Source organism: Varanus komodoensis, unplaced genomic scaffold (genome assembly GCF_004798865.1).
Source record: "Varanus komodoensis strain SLA01 unplaced genomic scaffold, ASM479886v1 scaffold1, whole genome shotgun sequence".
NCBI lineage: Eukaryota > Metazoa > Chordata > Lepidosauria > Squamata > Varanidae > Varanus > Varanus komodoensis.
This window is the reverse complement of record NW_025335268.1, coordinates 36,785,588-36,804,981: the sequence shown is the minus strand read 5'-3', so window position 1 is coordinate 36,804,981 and position 19,394 is coordinate 36,785,588. Positions and strand designations below refer to the sequence as shown.

The following is a 19,394-nucleotide window of genomic DNA, read 5'->3' as shown; positions in this document are numbered from 1 at the left end:
TTGTAGGGTTGACAAAGGTGGCTTAAAGAGAATCTAGAAGAGGTAGCAGAGATATAGGATGGATACTTCAGTGACATTTCCTTCAGACTGTTCCTGATACTCAAACAGGGAGGGAGAGTTGCAAATATAATCCATGTATAATATACTTTCTAACTGAAGAACTGGATTCATTGCCTTCACTGTGGATAGATACTCCCTTTTGACCACTTTCAGAGTAGTTGTTAAAGGAGAGACAGTGTCAAAATGTTCACAAAGGGGTTTGCAACTTAGCCTTATATGAAAAATAAGTTTGCAAATGAAAAAAGGAATGCAAATTAAATCCAAGTTTGTATCATTAGAGTACAGGCTTTGGGCTTATTTGGTGTAGAATGTGAATCTCTCTTTGTGGTGCAGTGTGTATAATCCCTGGCATATTTTTATGCATTAGTGAGTAATATTCCTTTATTGTTACACAAATTGGTTCTAAAGCACAGCAACCCCACTTTATACTTTTGTAATGGTAGAAAAGAGGGTTGTACCTCATGAAAGTGTTTGACTAGGAGGATAGATAAAGACAGAATTCTTGAAAAGGATCTTGACAGCAGAAACCGTGCTAAAAGAAGAATTAGATAATAGCTAGTCACCAAAAGGAAGTATAAAGGTTTATAAAGACAATGAAAGAGCATTGGCAAGGTTTGAAATGAAAGAACAGATACAGCAATTATTGACTAATTCATTTTATGTACATATGTTGATATTGTTCAGTAAGACTTTACATTAAAAAAATAAAAGGAGCTCTTCTTTAAGGGAAAAACTGAGTAAAGCTGCCAGTAGATGTCCCCAAGCACTGCTTTTTAGCACACTTCAAACGTAGCTGAAAAATATTATTAACATAATTTCAGTTGACTTTTTTCCCATGAGGCTTTCAGTATCATTTGACAAAAGCATTCTTTAGGCATCTCAAAAGAGCAGCATGTGTACTACCTTTTCCCGTATAACCAGCTTTTATATGTAACACAAGCTTAAACCACAGAACTTTGCATTCCAGTGCAACTATGTAAGCTTTAGTTCTATCTGCTTGAGCTAGAGATCGCTTAAATTCTGTATCCCACATGTTGTCCTGGAATACAAAATTGAAGTTTGCCACACTGTCTGTCTGCTTGTTGATAGAGTCCAAAAAGCTCATCATCATAATTGTGTATTACTCATTGAATTGCTGGTACATCTTAACTTGTTGAACTAATTTGACGATTAAGTTCATAATACACCATCACAAGGATAAAATTAATAACACAGTGGATTCTTAATGAGTTGACTGTATTCCCAAATTATGTACTTGTGGGAAAATGTATGCTTTTCAAGAATTTGATTTTTAAAAAGTCATGCTTGTTAATTAAATAATTCTATCTGTAGTTTCTAATACTTACCTGCCTATAAAATTTTTGCAGTTGCATTTCTTTAGTGGCAGTCAGAATGCTGAAAAGTTTTTTAAAGGAAAATCATATTGCACTTCTCATTGTATACGCCAATTGGATTTCTGCTGTATAAAAGCACTATTGTTAAGAAATTTTTGAATTTAGCATTATTTATTATGCTAGATTGTGCTGCCTTGTTTATCTTATGTAGAATTTTAGGGACAAAATGATAATTATAACATTTTGCTTTCTAGGCAAGTCCTGAGGAAACACAAGAAGAAAATTTTGGTTCTGAACATTCAGCCTCACCATCACAAGACAGTAGCCACCAACAGTTTTTAGAAGTGGAAACTAATCTTGACAATTCAATGGATGTTCAACAGCAGGTAAAATACACAATTTCTCTTAATTAATGAAGCTTGAACTTAATGAGTAGGTTTGTACATCACACTAATCCACCTTGTAAATAATTAACAGTGCACCCGACAGAAAATCATGTTCCATCTAGTTTATCTGTCCTCTCCTTCTCCCTCTGTTCTCTGGCATAGATCCCAAGGGATTCCAGTAGCTTAAACTTCCTTGTCTCTTTTTTCTGCTGTGATTTCCTGCTTTCTACTTGACATGGCGTTTATTCCTATTTTTCCCAGAGATTGCTTTCCACAATTTCCAAGATGACAGCCAATGACATCCCCTTCAAAAAGTCCTCAGTGGCTCAATTCCTTTTAAAAATTGTTTTAAAAGCAAACATTTTTCAAAAATTACGTTGTTGGTGGAGTTGTTGTGGGGAAGTCAGTTTTTAACTTTGTGCTGTCTTCACAGCTATCAAAAGCTGAGATGTCAATGGAAAGCAAATTCTAGGTACCTGAGATAGTGGAAAAGTGCAAGCCATCCTGTTCACAGGTCCTTGGAGTTTTGACAGTTGCCAAAGCTCTAGCTTCTTCCTTTTATCTTTTGCATATATGTATATATGTGTGTCACTGTCAGAAAACGAAGAAGAAATTTGGGTATCCCCATCAAAATGTCCACATAAAAGGGATGAGTTGTTCTTTCCCCATCTTCCCAAGCATCTAGAGTTTAGAAAAGGGTGGAAAGGTGTGAGGACATTGAGAAGAGTCAGATTCAACTGAAAAAGTCTGATGGTTTTTGCTGTGAAGGGGATGATCTTCTTGACACTCCCTTTGCAAACAAAGATCACTCTTAGCTTTGCTTTCCCTTAACAGTTCACCCTTTGACACCTGTTAATAGAACACAGAGTGAAAAATGAACCCACTTGCAGCTTCTCTGGGTTAATGTGCATTATGGATGCCTTCTACACTTTGACAGCGGCCAATTCCCAGGACATTGCCCAGGTGACACTTCCCATTTTGACCTTCCAGGAATGTGCGCCTCCAAACTTGTACAGATCCAACCAGGGTTTGTTTGTTTGTTTTAGAATTAGCAAGAAAATTTCAAATATTACACACATTTTAATTAAAAAAAGTGGGACCACTGGCAGCTTCACCCCCAGTATGTGATGTGAGTACTTTGAAGGACATGTCTATGGTTGTTACCTATGTCAGAAACTGGACAGGGGAGTGTGTTGGTTTTGCTGGACCACAGTAGCTTTTAATATTTTCAACTCACCCCTTCATCCAAACCCAACCCATGCTGTTCTAGTGCTAAATTGTTGCCTGATGTCAGTTATGAACTGGATGAGGGCAAACAAACTGAAGCTTAATCTAATCAAGACAGAAGTGCTTATGGTTAGTCAAAAGGCAAATCGGGGAATAGGAATTCAATCCATGCTGCGTGGGGTTCCTCTGGAGACTCAGGCTTAACCTTAAACCTTGCTTCCCACATTTCAGCATTGGCCTGGAACACACTTGTGCAACTGATGCTAGTGTACCAACTGCACTTGATCTTAGCGTCATTTCATCTGGCATGTGTTTTGCTTCTTGCACTGGTCTGTTTCTGGACAGAAAGTACTGCATATGACCTATTAAATCTTACAGGGCTTGGGACCATGCCGCCTAAAAAACACATTCTGCCCTATGAGTCTGCCTAGGTTCTGAGTTCTTCTGGAGAAGCCCTTCCTTTGAAACCATTGCCTTCAGAGGCACAATTGGTGATAATGCAAAAGAGTCCTTTTCAATGGTTGCTCCTGGCAGTGGAACTCTTTGCAAAGCTACGCTAGGATTGCTCCCCCTTTGTTGCCAGATCCCAACAAATAGAGGCAGCCAGATTGTGACTTGGGATTTTGTTCCCTGCAGCATACTTTTGTGTAGGGCCACATCAAGAAATAAGTGTGACAGGCAAGCCACTTTGTGTGCATTGATAACTTTAGCTATGTCGAATATATTTTCCAGTACTTTTGTGTAACCATCTAATTTTTTTGTCTTCAGGACATGGATATAGATGAAGGCCAAGAGGTTGTAGAACAAGAAGTTTTTGAGCAAGAGGAAAAGAAGTCAGCAGTTCTTTCAAGATCAAGAACACATTCAAGATCTCGTTCAAGGTTTTATAACTTTCTTAATTGAGTTGACATTTTTAACTTAATGTAGTAAAACCAAATTAGGTTGTGTGTGTGTGTTTTATGGAATACTGTGCTTTTAGTGTTAGCGGTAGTAAACAAATTGTTTTACAGGTCTCCAAGAAAAAGAAGGTCCAGGTCACGATCTGGCTCTCGAAAACGTAAGCATAGAAAGCGTTCACGATCTAGATCAAGGGAAAGGAAGAGAAAATCTTCACGATCATACTCAAGTGAACGAAGAGCTCGAGAAAGGGAAAAAGAACGACAGAAAAAAGGGTTGCCTCCCATACGATCCAAAACACTAAGTGGTAGGTATCAGTCAGTTTCTACCAACAAAAAATTGCCACATTTATTAAACATTCTTTTTATAAAGCAGAGGGTTGAGTGTCAGCTCTCAGTAAATTCTTCGTCCTGTGATCTGTTGTGAAATTTCATCTGACATATTCCAAATTATTTCTTTAAAATGCTTTTGTGGTACATTTTCATTCTGGTTTGTGTTTCTTTTCTCTAATTTTCCTTCATGGAATCATAGGCTAGCAGAGTTGGAAGGGGCTAAAGGGCCATCAAGGTCCAGCCCCCTGCTCAGTGCAGGACTCCTAGTTAAACCATCCCTCTTAAGTGGCTGTTTGGTTGCATCTTGAATGCCTCTAGTATGGGAGAGCCCACAATCTCTCAGAGTAATTAGTTCTATTATCCTACTACTGTAACAGTTAGAATTTTTTTCTTGATATATACCCAAAATCTGAGCCTATTATTCTATTTCTTGCACTCTGGGATGATTGAGAAGAGCTCTTGTCCTTCCTCTTGTGACAACCCTTCAAGTACTTGTAGCATGCTCTGCCAGTCTACTACTGCGGTTTCTCAGCAGCAAAGTATGGGTTTTCAGAGGCTATCAGAGAGAGTTTGGCAGGGCTGCAGACCATGCTTTTTGTGCCCCTGATCTAGCAGGTTATTTCCATTAACGGAAGAGGAAACTAATCATTTTTCACCTATTTGTCTTCCAAGCCAAGAGACTAGAAAGTCATCTAGTCTTTTCCACAGAACTAGGAGATTCTGAAAAACAACATAGTATATTATAGCGGGCAGGGTCAGAGGAAAAATGCTTCTCTCCCTCTTCTCTTAGTGGAACAATCTGCCAAATATAAAGACATTTTGCAATTAGTCTAGATTTTGCCCTTTCTTAATCTTCTGCATCAGTAGTACTTTTTATGGTAACTTTATCTACAAGAATTATTTTTATAATCTTCTCAATTAAATGCTTCTCCTTATGCTTAGTTTTCAGCAAATTTTCTAACTGTATTAAACATAACCTGTAGGCTAAACATTCGGTGTATTAGTCATTTATATCTTAGGGATTATGCCTTGTTCTTCAATTATGAAGCAATCACTTAAGACTCTAGAAAACCATACTCTTAATTAAAAAATTATTCATTAGTGTACTGGATTCCATGCCTTGTGCAAAGTGTCAACCTGTTTCAGCTTGCCTTTAGCCAGTGCAGCAAAGTAATAGATGATTTGTGTCTTTTTTTGGCAGTCTGTAGCACCACACTTTGGGTTGGTCAGGTGGACAAAAAGGCCACACAGCAAGATTTAACCAATTTATTTGAAGAATTTGGACAAATAGAATCTATAAATGTAAGTGGAAGAATTATCTATACTTTTTAAAATAATAAATTGAATTGTTTGAGTCCAGTTTGTTTAAATTGATATATACATTTCAGTTAAAAATAAGGGTTAATAATAATTAGGTTGACTCCAGAGAAGTGTAGTTGGAGTTCATCTCACACTGAGGTTTGCTTATATCTCCATTCATATATTTAGAAATATTGTTTAGAAGGTCAGGGACCCTTTTAGAATTGTGTAGGATATAGTGCATAAATGTTAACAGTGACATAAATTTTGTTGGAGATGGGCATTTTATTCATGCAAGAGATCTTTTGTAGCCCATTTGTTAGTTTTATAAGAATAATTTTATTGTTTTTTTATATAGATGATTCCTCCTAGAGGTTGTGCATATGTCTGTATGGTTCACAGACAGGATGCTTACCGTGCTCTTCAGAAACTAAGCTCTGGATCCTACAAGATTGGATCTAAAATTATTAAGGTACGTTTTCAGTAGTATTATTTATTTTCACTGTAAGCTGAATTTTATTACACTGTTTTAGTTGTGCTTTTTACATATAATAAGGACTATATATAAACATTGTTTTTATAATCCTGTAGATTTTCCAATCAAGGTAATGTCTAGAATCAAATGGGAAGATCAGAAAATAAAAAATGAATGTGGAGATACTACAAATGAGAAACAAGAACAAATAATATATCACTGCTATTATACAAGAGAGCAAGTGGAATACTACATTGATTCTAAAAGGAAAAATAGAACTATCTTGTAAATTGATGATCCTAAATCATAAGTCAGAAATAAGATATGAATATTTATTTATTTAAAACTTTTATATGCTGTCCTCTATATGTGGCATCTCAAGATGGCTTACAAACATTAAAGTCAAAAATGAATAAACAATACAAATAGAAAGCAATATACAGCCAATAAAAATAAAGAGCCACTGATTAAAACTATTAAAATACTAATTTTTGAAATAACACTTAAATAAAAAGGATTTGACCTGATGCCAAAAAGAATATAGGCTCAGTTCCAGGCGAACATCTCCAGGGAGCGCATTCCACAATCTGAGCGCCACCACAGAGAAGGCCCTATTCCTTTTTACCTCTCTCGGGGAGGTAAAAAGGAATGCCTCTCCTGCAGATCTTAAGGGACATGAGGGCATATAAGGAAGGAGACGTTCCTTCAGGTATCCAGGGCCCCAAGCTGTTTAGGGCGTTATAGGTCAAAAAACCAGCACCTTGAATTGGAACCGAACTTCAAATGGAAGCCAGTGGAGCTGGTAAAGGACCTGTGTTATGTGAGAATAACAACTGGTCCCCATCAGCAGCCTGGCTGCTCTATTCTGCACCAGCTGAAGTATCCAGACCATTTTCAAGAGCATCCCCACATAGAGCACGTTAACAGTAATCCAACCGGGAGGTTACCAGAACATGTACTTCTGTTGCTAGGCAGTGCTTGTCCAGGTAAGGACAGAGCCGATGGACCGGCCCAAGATGTAAGAAAGCACTTCTTGCCACCACCGCACCTGGATTTCCAGTGACAGCTCCAGGTCGAGGAGTACTTCCAAGCTGTGGACCCTTGTCCTTTAGAGGGAGTGCTACCCCATCCAGGACAAGGTCAAAATGATTTACCTGAAACCTTGATCCGCCCATCAACAGGACTTCCATCTTATCTGGATTGAGGCTCAGTTTATTGGCCCTCATCCAGCCCATTACCTTGAGCAGGCACCGGTTCAGTACAGCCACCGCCTCACCTGGAGTAGATGTAAACGAAAGGTAGAGTTAGGTGTTATCAGCATACTGGTGACTCTGCAGCCCAAACCTGATGACCTCTTCCAGCAGTTTCATGTAGATGTTGAAGAGCATGGGGAACAAAGGCTCACGAACTTATTCCGTTCCATGACTCTGGTTGTGACCCAAATTGGTTGTGACCCAAGTCAAATTTCCCCATAAGAGTCAGTGTAAATAAGGTTAATCTGTTCTGTAACTTTTTTTATCAGAAATTTTGAAACAAGTGACAAAGAACAACAAAGTAACAAAGTACTGTACAGTACAGTGGAGAACACTAGCCTAGGTGGCGTGGGGGGGGAGATTATTGTTTTGAGGGAGAGTTTTACTCTATAAGGACATCGGGGAGATCTCTCTCAGGGGTTTCCTGTCTTTGTCTCTTAGCTGCAGGGTCAATTTTGGTGAAAAACCTGTTTATAGTCACTTTCCTGCGCTGCATAACCCTCCGGAAATGAGAGACCACATTATCGTTCATCAGATTCAACACTCTGTTCATTACATTTATGTTGGGGTGGTGCTTCTCAAAGAAACCCTGGCATGGGCGCGCTGCTGCATGAAAGATGGGCACAATCTCAGCCATCTCCCTCCCCCCGACCAACCAGCACAATTGCAGCCAACCCCGCCCCCCCACCCCGAGTGGGAAGATGGCCAGGATTGCGGTTGCATTCGTGCAGGAAAGAAGGGCACAGCACAACACAGCCGTGATCACGCACGTGTTCCCTGCACGAATGCGACTGTGATTGTGGCCATCTCCCCACTTGGGGAGGGGGGGAGATGGCTGCGATCTTGGTCGCCACCAAAAGCGGAATTCATGACCCAAGTCGAAATTTTCATGAAATTTTTGTTCGTGACCCAAGGCATTCATGAGCCGCTGTATTGTTATTCACTAACTCAAATTACATTTTATGTACAAGTGAAAACTGGGTTCAGAATGTTTTGCATAGGTATGCTTGCACAGTTGTTTCTACAGCTGGTTGCTCATTACACCTACACAGTTGAGTATTACATTTGAGCAGATAATTATGAAAGCAGTTCTGGAACCATGTACATAATGAGTTGTGCAAACAGAATGCACAACTCAAAAATCCAGTAAAGTTCTGCTATTGCTATTTGAGTTTTCAGACTGATACTACTGGATGTTTCCCATTATTAACTGTTACTGTTTTTGCTACTAATTAATTATAAAGTACAAGGATTTTGATAGACTTTTTAGATGAAATAAAATGAAAAGCAGTATAGAAAATAATTGTGGGTACAGTAAATTAATAGAAACTGGAGAAGAATTAAGTGGTTGCTATCTGCTTAAATAGTAAATTAAGCTTTACATGTAGAAATGGGCTGATACTTCTGAGAGTACTTACAGAGCTAAATATCAATATAATTTTACTGTTGGTGGCAGAAGTATCAACTGTAGAAAGAGAATTTCAGACAGGCAAAAAACCATTTTCATAAAGTAGCAAATGCTGAAAGTCTTTGTGCTTACATAAGTTACATAGTCTCAGTGAAGTTGTAGAAAATATGATCCTCAAGGGGGAGAAATTGCACTATAGAATCATAGACTATGTTATAATGAGATAAAGAAAATGACCTTTAGTTTGGATATGTTGCCAAGCTTTGGAGCAGTGACTTCTGTTATTTTGCAAATAGTGTTGTGTTGCAAATGGGCCTTTGGATAGTATATTTGAAGATAGACAAAAACAATGGTGCCTGGTATAGATGCTTGTTGTTGTTTATTTCCATTTCTGCTGAATTGTATTTCATTTTCAGATTGCATGGGCTTTAAATAAAGGGGTGAAAACCGAATACAAACAATTTTGGGATGTGGATCTTGGAGTTTCCTATATACCTTGGGAAAAAGTTAAATTGGATGATTTAGATGGCTTTGCAGAAGGAGGCATGATTGACCAGGAAACAGTAAATAGTGGTAAGGAAAGTGCCTTGTAATTAGCTCTTTATTTTCACATTTTCATGTTTTGCTAGATGAAAATGCATTCAAAGATGCTGAATGTATCTGTAGAAAGATAATGGCAGGTTTTTACAGGTATTGCTTCCTCTCATTCAGGGAGTTCCATTTATTTCAGTGGGACTTACTCCCTTTGACAATCTAAACACATTCACTAAAAAATAAAACCCATAAAACATGTTGTTTAGGATTGTACTTCCCATATTATATCTTCTGGAGCCTTGATAATAATTGTCACCAACATGTGTTTTGTCATAACTTCTTGAAACTGCATTCAAATAATAGAAGAATAGTAAAGAGAAAAACAGACTTGGCATTTTGGCCTTTCACTGAGAGGAGATGCATACAATTTGGTATGCCTAGTTGGAAGTTACTGTAGTTTCTTTTGATTTTGTGTAGGAGTTTGAAATCAGGTTGAGAAAGGGCATGCAAAACAACATTCTGCTTAGTTGACTGCTGCTCTGTAAATTACCTGAAGGGCTTTATAAATTGGCCGTGCTTGTCCAGTTTTTCAGAGTATATCTTTCAGAGCCTTCACTCATTACAAAGAATTAGGTCTCTAAGCTGGTATTGTGAATAAGTAGCTTCTAATTCCCCAAGGAAGTACTGATAACACTTTGCTATCCTGTTTCTTTAGAATGGGAAACTGCAAGAAGTTCAGAGCCTGTAAAAGAGCCTGTGCAAACAACCCAGAGTACAACAGTTGACAAGACCACTGCTGTCACAACACAAGCAGAATCAACATACACACAGTCTGTCACTATGTTACAGGTTAGTGTTGTACCTGATAGTATCCCTGCTTTCTTATGCAATGTCTGTGTTCAGATAAGACTTTTGTCATGGAATAATCCTGCCTCATTCTTAGAATTTTACACAGGGTCCAGAAAAACATCTTTACCTTGCAACTTTCCAACTTTCCCATTGCTTGGCTATCTTTTTTGAATTCACTAAACGTCTAGAAAAGATAGAATAGCTAAGACAATAAATAATGAGTTTTCAGCAGTGTTTTTTTTTTTTTTTTTTTATCTTTTTAAAAAAAACAAATTTTTAAAAAAAAAAAAAATAAATTTTTATCAGTTTTTTTTTTTTTTTTTTTTACTGCTTTGACGAAATACCAGATTTTAAGGACAAACAAAACAGGAAAACTCAGCTGATACGAATTTCCCTCTGTCTTATCTGGAGTGCTTCCAGATACATGTAATCATAAAAATGATGCTGTGCTTACCCTTTATTGAATTACTTGGATTTTGCAAATACTAAAGATAACTGGACAACTTTTATTTTCAGATTCCTGTAGCTCCAACTGTGCCAGCTGTTAGTTTAGTCCCACCAGCATTTCCTGTTGCAATGTCTGTTCCTCCTCCTGGCTATAGTGCAATTCCTCCACCTCCCTTCTTGAGAGCAAGCTTTAATCCTTCACAGCCACCTCCTGGTAAGTTACCTTTTTGATTTATATGCATTGGTATTTTTGTTTAATTTTCTGTTTAATATGCTATGAGTGTTGTACTTACTTTAAAAGATTGAAATCATGTTACAACCTTGTGCACATTGACTTTGCAGTAAACCCTACTGAATTAAATGGGACTTACTTCAAAGAAAGCATGAATAGGACTGTTTAAATGTAACATTTATTTCATTGTAAATGATGCAGCTAGTTCATATTAATTAGGCAGTTAAAACTTACTGATTTTTCGTGCATAGTTCAGGGTAGTGAAATGTGCTTTGATACAAATAAGGTCTCCAGAACACTTTTTGTTAGAGTTGGCTATTTATATTTACTCTGATTCCTCTAGGTTATATGCCTCCTCCTGTTCCACCTCCTGTTCCACCACCAGTTGTTCCAGCTTGTAAGTTAATTTCTTTCCTTCGTGTTTCCAGTAAAACACTGCTGTCTATGCCTGTGTAAATATTTTTATAAATACATTCCAGCCTTGTAATTGGTACTTGTGCTTAGTTGCTCAGGCTTATCCACTAGAACTGATGGCCACTAGACATAATCAACAAGCTCATGACACTCTAGCTATGTTTGGAATTTTGTGCTAATTTGCTTCTGTAGCATCCCCTCTAATTGCTGAATGGGAAGGTCAGGCCTTTACAAATAGCACTTTTCATGCAGTTTATTCCTGGAAAATAGGGACCTGCCATAAGTAATTATTACTTATATTTATGTTATTGTGTGATGCATTAAGCTACAAGTGTTACCAATAATTGCACTTTAGCATTGGTGTGCAGTGAAATAGATGTACAATTTTCATTAATGGCTGTCTATCCAAGGTTTCGAAGGAATTTCAAGGAAATTACTGCACAGAAGCACTATCAAATTATTGATTAATTGTCATAACTAACACCCTGACCAAAAAAAGCACACTCATACTAGTCAGCAGGAGCTGCACCAAGCCATAAAACAACTCTTTAAATTTGGTGTGGGCGGGGGTTAGAATACAGTTAGGGTATGTGTATTGGAAGGAGTTAGCAGTAGGAAAAATTTGAAATAATTTGTACATTGTATATTTATATGTTTGGATTGCAGCCTATTATAAATGGCACAGAAAAATGGAAATATATCTGTTGCCAACTCCTACTATAGCTTGTTCTAAAGCAAATTATTTTTGTTGCAGCACTATGCAAGTTTGCTTGTAAGGAAAAATATTAATTGTTCAGTCGTATCCTTATGAGCTTTGATAAATTCAGTTGTATTTCCTTGAAGTTTATCTGTGAAATTATTTTGTATGGCCATACATGGTGAGTTGACTTAGTAAATAGAATATTTAGTTATTTATATCTATTACTTACGATTACCAGATTTTCTATTATATATCAGTTGCACAATTTAGTTGTATTTTAAAAAGATTGCTGTATTCTCTGGATGTTTTAAAGATGGTTGTTGTGTTTTTGTTTTAACTTGAAATTGCTTTTATAGTTCTTTATCACCCTGGGGAGCCCTTTTGGGGAGAAAGGAAGTCATGAATATTTTAACTATATGTATGTCAAAATTATGTATTGTGGGTAGAGTTCTTCCTGAACACACCTCCTGAGAAGTAAGCCACATTGAACAAACTGTAACTTAATTTCCAAGTAGACATACTTAGAATTGTGCAGTAATAAGCCCTTGATTGTGTGAATTGTGTATGTACGCATTTTGTTTTTACAGCTCTTGTACAGCCTTCACTACCAATTGCGCAAGAGTCAATGAAAGATTTTAGCAGCCTTGTTCTGCCAGTGGGCACTGTTTCTAGTAGTCTTACCACTCCAACATTATCTGCTGGAGGTGTCTTCACTCCTCTTTCAAGTAACAACACTGAATTGGATGAAAACGGATCTCACCATGCAGATCTTCAAATTTCATCTAGTGAAAGCAGAGCTGGTATGTAGAACAATAAGATGGCAAACCTGTATTCACTTACATGAAAGTAATCCTTAATGGAACTTACTGCTAAGCAGACATGTGAGGTGGTACTATAGCACTTTATTCATGAAGCTGGCACAGACCAAAGTGCCAGCTTTATATGGATATTCTGAAAAGGGGGACTAATGGTGCTCTATTGATATGTTGCAAGTATTGCTGTACTGTAGAGGTTGAGGTGGGAGATCAAATATTTGAATGTACAGGAAGATTTGCTTGTTTGTTACACATGCCAACATCCAAGCAGCATGTGGGACTGCGGATCTTGACTAACATTGCTAAAACCAAGAAGCATCTCACTGCTTTTCTACTAGAGAAGTATGGGTTCAATTTATCTCAAGTGCCTTAATATCTCAAATGGAAGATAATTCCTTTCTCCCACTCCTTACCAATTTGAGTATTTTCATGAGGCTTTCATTTTTATTTTATTTATTTATTTTTGCTTTCATTAAACTTTCAGAGACCTTTTCAACAGCAGTGTTGTGTACAATTTTCATTGTAGTGCATTTTTATCTCACAGAATGACAGTAAAAATGTGAACTCTCTTTTTCTAATTTTCCCAAATAGCCGAGGCAGTTAAATCCTATTTTACAGTTTGGTTCTCTTCTTTTGGATGTTGTTCTGTATAACTTCCTGGTAAAACATTTGAAAAGTGTTAAATTCCTTCTACACCATGTCCCATTTGTGATGCTGCATATATTTTTCCAGAGTTGATTGTGATTAGAAACCAACCTACAGATACTGACCTCACTTTAATCCAACTCTGTTAACTGGAGTTGGACGGTTTCCAATAGAGGTTCACACATCACAGGTAACTTGTTTTAAAAGGAAAACACTGACCATTTTTCTGCTAATTTAAATTTTTGGTTTTGCCTTTCAGTTCAAGATGATGTTTCAAGCAGTTCTGCGCTTATTGGGGGAGTGCAGCCACCCAGTGTCTCAACCAGTTCTGGGCTTGTTGGAGGAATGCAGCCGCCTAGTGTCTCAAGTAATTCTGGGCTTGTTCAGCCTCCCAGTGTCTCAAGCAGCTCTGGACTTTTGCCAAGGGTTCAGCCATCTAGTGCTTCAAACAGCTCTGGGCTCCTGACAGGTGTACAGCCTCCAAGTGTCTCAGGCAGCTCTGGGCTTCTGACAGGACTCCAGCCTATGAGTGTCTCAAGCAGCTCCAGCCTTCTAATGGGACTTCAGCCTCCCATAGTGTCAAGTAACTCTGGGCTTTTGTCAGGAATCCAGCCACCCATTGTGTCAAGTAGTTCTGGGCTTTTGACAGCACTCCAGCCGCCCATTGCATCGAGCAACTCTGGCCTTCTGGGACTGCCGCCACCAATTGTATCAAGTGGTACTGGACTGTTAGGATTACCACCACCAAATCTTTCAAGTGGTTCTGGACTTCTAGGACTACAGCCACCCACTGGAATTCAAAATCTACCCCATTTAACTATTACTAGTCAAAGATTGCCTGGAATGCCTCTAGTAGATATCCGCTCAGGGCTAATGCCACAGCCACCTGGGCCAAGATTTCCTCTATTGCAGCCCGGAATACCACCACAGCGTAATATCCCTCCTCCAGCTATCCTTGATCCATCCCTTCCTCCACCCAGAGCTCCTTTCCTTTCAGGAGATATTTTTACTCAATCAGAGAGGCCATTTGGACCTTCTGGTAGGCAAAGTGCTGATAATATTTCTAATCCTGATAAAAGAATGCCTCTTGGAGATGACAGCATGCAGCAAGAAGGAGATAGAGACTACCGTTTTCCTCCAGTCGAAAGTAGAGAGAACCTTAATCGGTCGTCTTCAGTGGATATTAGGGATTCTGTTGGAAGGGCACCACTAGATCCAAGAGAGGGTCTGGGAAGGCCTCCAGTAGATGGAAGAGAACATCTTGCCAGGCCACATTTAGATTTAAGAGAGAACTTTGGTAGATCAGGTATGGATAACCTTGGTAGGAGAGACCATTTTGCTTTCAATTCAGATAAGCACTGGGGACAAAGAGGGGATTATGATGAAAGAGAGCACCATGCTTTTCCTATATATGGTGGTCTTAAAGGCTTCCCGGAAGATCGAGAGAGGTATCGACAAACAAACTACAGATTTGAAAGTCGAAGTGGTCCTAGCTGGAACAGGGGCCCTGAACAGGATACACACAGAGACTTTGATGACCGCCGTAGACCTTGGGAAAGGCAGAGGGACAGGGATGATAGAGATTTTAATTTTGGCAGAGAAATTAATGGAAACAGATATGGAAGAGAGAGAATACAGAACAACTGGATACCCCCTCCGCATTCAAGAGTATTTGAATATTTTGAAGGTGGCACTTCTCAACAAAAAGCTGACAGTGTACCCCAGGTTAATGGTGAAAATGCAGAGACTGAGGGTCAGCCATCTGCTGTGCAAGTACAGGATGAATCGGAACTTTATGAAAAGCTGACAACTTCAAGTGACACAAAAAAAGAGAAGAGTGACACAGAAGCTGAATTAGGAAGTGAACCAGTGGTAGAAAGCACAGAAACTGAGGGGACATAATCATCACTCAGTAGGTAAAAAGATACCTTTTGTAAAGTTGTCATCTCTCTCTGTAATAGATGAATGGCTGACTGGACCTTAGTAGTTCCCTTTTGTCTGCCAGAATTAAGTTAATCTAATGTTCATGTTCATCTTTCACATAAATAGCTGTACAACTGACCTGTATAGAATATTGTTCTTAATTTGAACATGGTAGGTAAACTTTCTTTTCAAAATTTTCTGACAAAAAGCAAATGTGCCCCACTTGCTTTTACTTCACAAGGATAAATAACAGCTTGTCAAACAAAACAAAGACTTCCTATGGAAGAAATTGAAATTTTAGATACTGGTATTAGGTTGGCCATAGAAATCGTTCTTCTTGGAAACAGGTGCTGGTGTATATTGTCCAGGTTTTTAGGCTCCTGCAGTTTTAAAGCATAGGCAGAGCTGTGATACTGTACGTTCCTGCAGTTTGGCCAAAAAAGAAAAAAAAGAAAAAACAAAAGGAACATAAGTAATACAGAGATTGTGTGTTCTTGAAATTTCTGCAATATAGTCTCTGTTTCTCAAAAGTAAGTGTCCGTGATTTGTTTCTCGTACTGCAGTGGGTTAAAAAATTGAAAACATACGTTTTAATGTTTTTTTAGATGCCAATAAAGCATTATTTGTTTGATAAGCATTCTAGGTATTGTATTTTTTATATACAATCTATAAAATCCTGGATGAATTCTGCTTTAGCTAATTGTTGCAAAAGGTTTATAGCACTCTTGTAAGACCAGTGCAACAATTAAATATGCTACAAAAGCATATGCCTTTCTACTAAAAAAATCATGGAAACACATTAGTTTGTGTATAACATATGTATGTAAATATTTGTGTAACACTGTATGTAGATACCACTGTTTCTGTGTGTGATAGTGTGTGTGCACACACTCACAGAATAATGTAGACAGTTAAATAAAACTGAAATGGAATTAGGTTATAAAATGATTTTTTTGTCTTTCACCTTCTTTAGGTAGCAAGAAATTTTAGAAGCTAATGTGACAGTTTAAATCAAATTAATACTTGCTCTACTAAATTCTTATTACTTTAGAAGGTGGAGTCTGATATTCTCTGAAGGGTGTACAGTGAAATTTTAGGGTTCGGATTTTTAAAAGTGTGGATATGTATGAAGCAAATGTTTGAATTATTCTTTTTTTGTAATACCTCTGGTATTCTGGATAGAAAGTGGTAGCATTAAAATACTTTATGATTATCTTCTTGCAGTGAGTATCTGGTGCACAGTTGTTTCCCAAAACATAATCAGCCTCTTTAAGCACAAAATACTTTAGTATATAACAAATAACTAGCTATTTGGGGGTTAGAAATAAGTTTAGGCTACAGTCGTGTATAAGTCCACCTGGGAGTAATTTCATGGAGCTCAGTGTCTACTTTTGAGTAGACTTTATAGGATTAATACTCTGTTCATCATCTGTATTCTTGAGCTAAGCAGGAAAAAAATCCAGGTGTCTTGTTGCCAGGTCCCCTAAATATTGGGTGATACATCTAGAAATGTATACATTTAGCTCTGTGCAGGCTAGTTCCTAAAAATGTGATAAAATTACACTTGAAATTTAATCCTTTGTGCTAAAAAAGTTTTTAGGACCTCTGTTTTTGAGAGTCATTTGTTTCTTTTATTTAAAAAAACATATTCTAAAATTCTACAGTTTTATATGTCCTCCCAAGACAACCTGGTAAAAGAATCTAATAATCTCAGTGTATGCCTTGATCAACTAACATTTTATATATGAAATAAGTGTTTTTAATTCAAACATTTGAGGGCTATTTATTAAAATACTAATCTGTCAGATTTTGCAAAGTTACATTTCTTTCATATGAAATGAGTTTCAATATGTGAAATCCATAGGAAGAGTTCATATTTATTGCCAGTAATGTATCACAGTATCTTTTTATTTCATTGAAGCTTAGTAATTACTATTTGAAAGGGTAGCTACCCTGTATAGGTGGAAGCTTGATCCCTATATGCTTCATTCCTAAATAGTAGCCTAATGTACTATTGTTTGTAAGCTGTACATTAAATACCAAGAATACTATTGATTGTAAGTTATACATCAAATATCAGGAACCAGACTGTCCTGATAGGCTGGTTGGTGCATTCGAATCAGGCTCACTGGATTCTTATCTTCAAATTGTAGCAAGGTACAGGAGTCTGGTTACTCTTATTTACACACTAGCTTGATCCAGAATGCCTACCTGAGATTTTGTTTTCTAAGCAGAAGTAATGTAAGAGGCTGAATGGTTGAATATCTTTGCCTTTCCCTACTTTAGGAAAGTGGTTTTTATATATTACAACTAGAAATGGCGTTATCTGAAAAGGCATTTGTGTTGGGTTGCATTCTTGATATATAGTTTGGCCGAAGTAGCTAGCAATGTTAAGCAATTCTGCAGAACTTTTAAGACCTGAAGTGGTACTATAACTAAGCTAGCACCTGCTGGTATCACTGTTTCTTTAAAGAGAATATCCTGTAACTGTATAGAATCTATACATCTTTAATTTAAAAAACATGTACAGTAATATCATTTCATATGCAATGGCATACGTTACGCATTGCAACCCATGAACACAAGAAGCTAAGGGGCAGAGCAGTTGGAGGGAGGAAGTAGGGGTGGGGTGCTTTATAGCAAAGAGGAGCTCCATGAGCATGTGGACCACTTTATCAGTCCTGTGCTGTTGGAAGAAATTTACTTCTAATAGTGTTCTTTAACATATCAGATCCAACTTTAGATCCCCAGCATGCAAACTCATGAGTGTGACATAGCTAATTTCCCCTTCACTGTGCTTGAGGAGTGTTTGAAATGTGCCATGCTTAAAAGCTTTGGCAATTCCTCCCAATACATATACATTTCTCATGACTGATGCAAACAAGCAGAGCTTGGGATGAGATGGTAGATCCCTGACCCCAGTTAGGATTGCATTATGGGAAAAAAACTTTCCTTATTAGCCATAAATATGTACTTTTTTCATTGAAACACTTAATCTATTAAAGTCAAATTAATCTGGACTTCTAGAACCAAAAATCCGGCATCTGGATCTTTTACCTTTATCTTTCCTTAGGAAGTTACAGCTGATAACTTCAAATAAGAGGAATTGATAATTAGATCACTAAATGGCTTCAATAGCAAACTAAAAATTTCCACCCAGATTATTCAGTGAGATTAAGGATGTACTTTGCAGGCATCCTGAAATGCCATGAAAAACATTTTTTCCTTCTTCCCTTTTCCTTCTGCTTCATTCCCACAGTTAGTATATATTTTGCTATTTTACAGTTCTACTGTTCTGCTTTTGGCAACAAGAACTATGGGAACCTGAACCAGCTGGCAGTTCTTAGTTGGAATCATTTAAATATGTATCTTTCAGCAATGGCATATTGATTTAATGTGTTAATTTTTGAATCTTGTTGATCTTTGATATGTTTTATAATTGGAATTATCAAATTGATAAAATGATACAAAAGACTAATCAGATAAATAAGTCTACAATAGTCCTATCGATTGATACCCTGCCATGAAGTTTCTTAAATTGCTATGCTAATTTCAGTCAGTTCAAAAGAAATTAATGAAGTATTTTGTAATTCATTAGGAAACTAAATTGGTAGAAAATAAATTCTGTAAACTCAATTAGAATTGATCCTACTTCAGTGACAACATTTGAACATAAATAATACAGGCAACTGATTGTCATAATTCTTATTCTACTGCAAGTCATAAAGCTATAAACCATCAGGAGCATTTTATATAGATACTGTAATTCATGTAAAAACATGGACACTTAAATACCTTGATTTAATCAGTAATGTAAATATTCAAAGTGTATTCTTCACCCATGAAGTTTTGTTTCAAAAGTATGAAACAGATCATCAGTATGCTAAAATATTCTTTTTAAAAATGTGTAAGTTATTTTAGCAGATCATCCAAATGCTTTGCCATTTATTGCTATTTATTTTATTTGCCAGTTGTAAGTGGGAAGATGGTTGTTTCTCTTATAGCCTGATCCAATATATCTGGATCAGTTGAGTTCAGTGGACTTACATAGGATTGCAGCCTTGAAATTCAATGACATTTGAGGCCAGAGGTTGTGTTTGTTTGCTTTTCAATCAAACTGGCTTGAATCTATTTTAAGAAATAATATAATGGTGGGTGGGTATG

At 37.3% G+C, this 19,394-nt stretch overlaps 1 protein-coding gene across 7 annotated transcripts in view; it reads left to right on the top strand.

Moving 5' to 3' along the window:
- SCAF8 (SR-related CTD associated factor 8) overlaps positions 1-19,394 on the top strand; it is a 214,854-nt gene that overhangs the window by 52,328 nt on the left and 143,132 nt on the right. For 4 of the 7 annotated variants that reach the window (XM_044422372.1, XM_044422403.1, XM_044422396.1 and 1 more), the window contains 11 exons: positions 1,649-1,780; positions 3,776-3,888; positions 4,018-4,211; positions 5,438-5,538; positions 5,894-6,007; positions 9,088-9,244; positions 9,921-10,054; positions 10,571-10,715; positions 11,077-11,130; positions 12,435-12,647; positions 13,567-16,443. In XM_044422372.1, the coding sequence (XP_044278307.1) occupies positions 1,649-1,780; positions 3,776-3,888; positions 4,018-4,211; positions 5,438-5,538; positions 5,894-6,007; positions 9,088-9,244; positions 9,921-10,054; positions 10,571-10,715; positions 11,077-11,130; positions 12,435-12,647; positions 13,567-15,209 (3,000 nt within the window). In that variant the 3' untranslated portion in view covers positions 15,210-16,443. Of the gene's footprint in view, positions 1-1,648; positions 1,781-3,775; positions 3,889-4,017; positions 4,212-5,437; positions 5,539-5,893; positions 6,008-9,087; positions 9,245-9,920; positions 10,055-10,570; positions 10,716-11,076; positions 11,131-12,434; positions 12,648-13,566; positions 16,444-19,394 lie in introns of those variants that run through there. The other 3 variants (XM_044422388.1, XM_044422380.1, XM_044422364.1) reach the window with 1 other exon arrangement.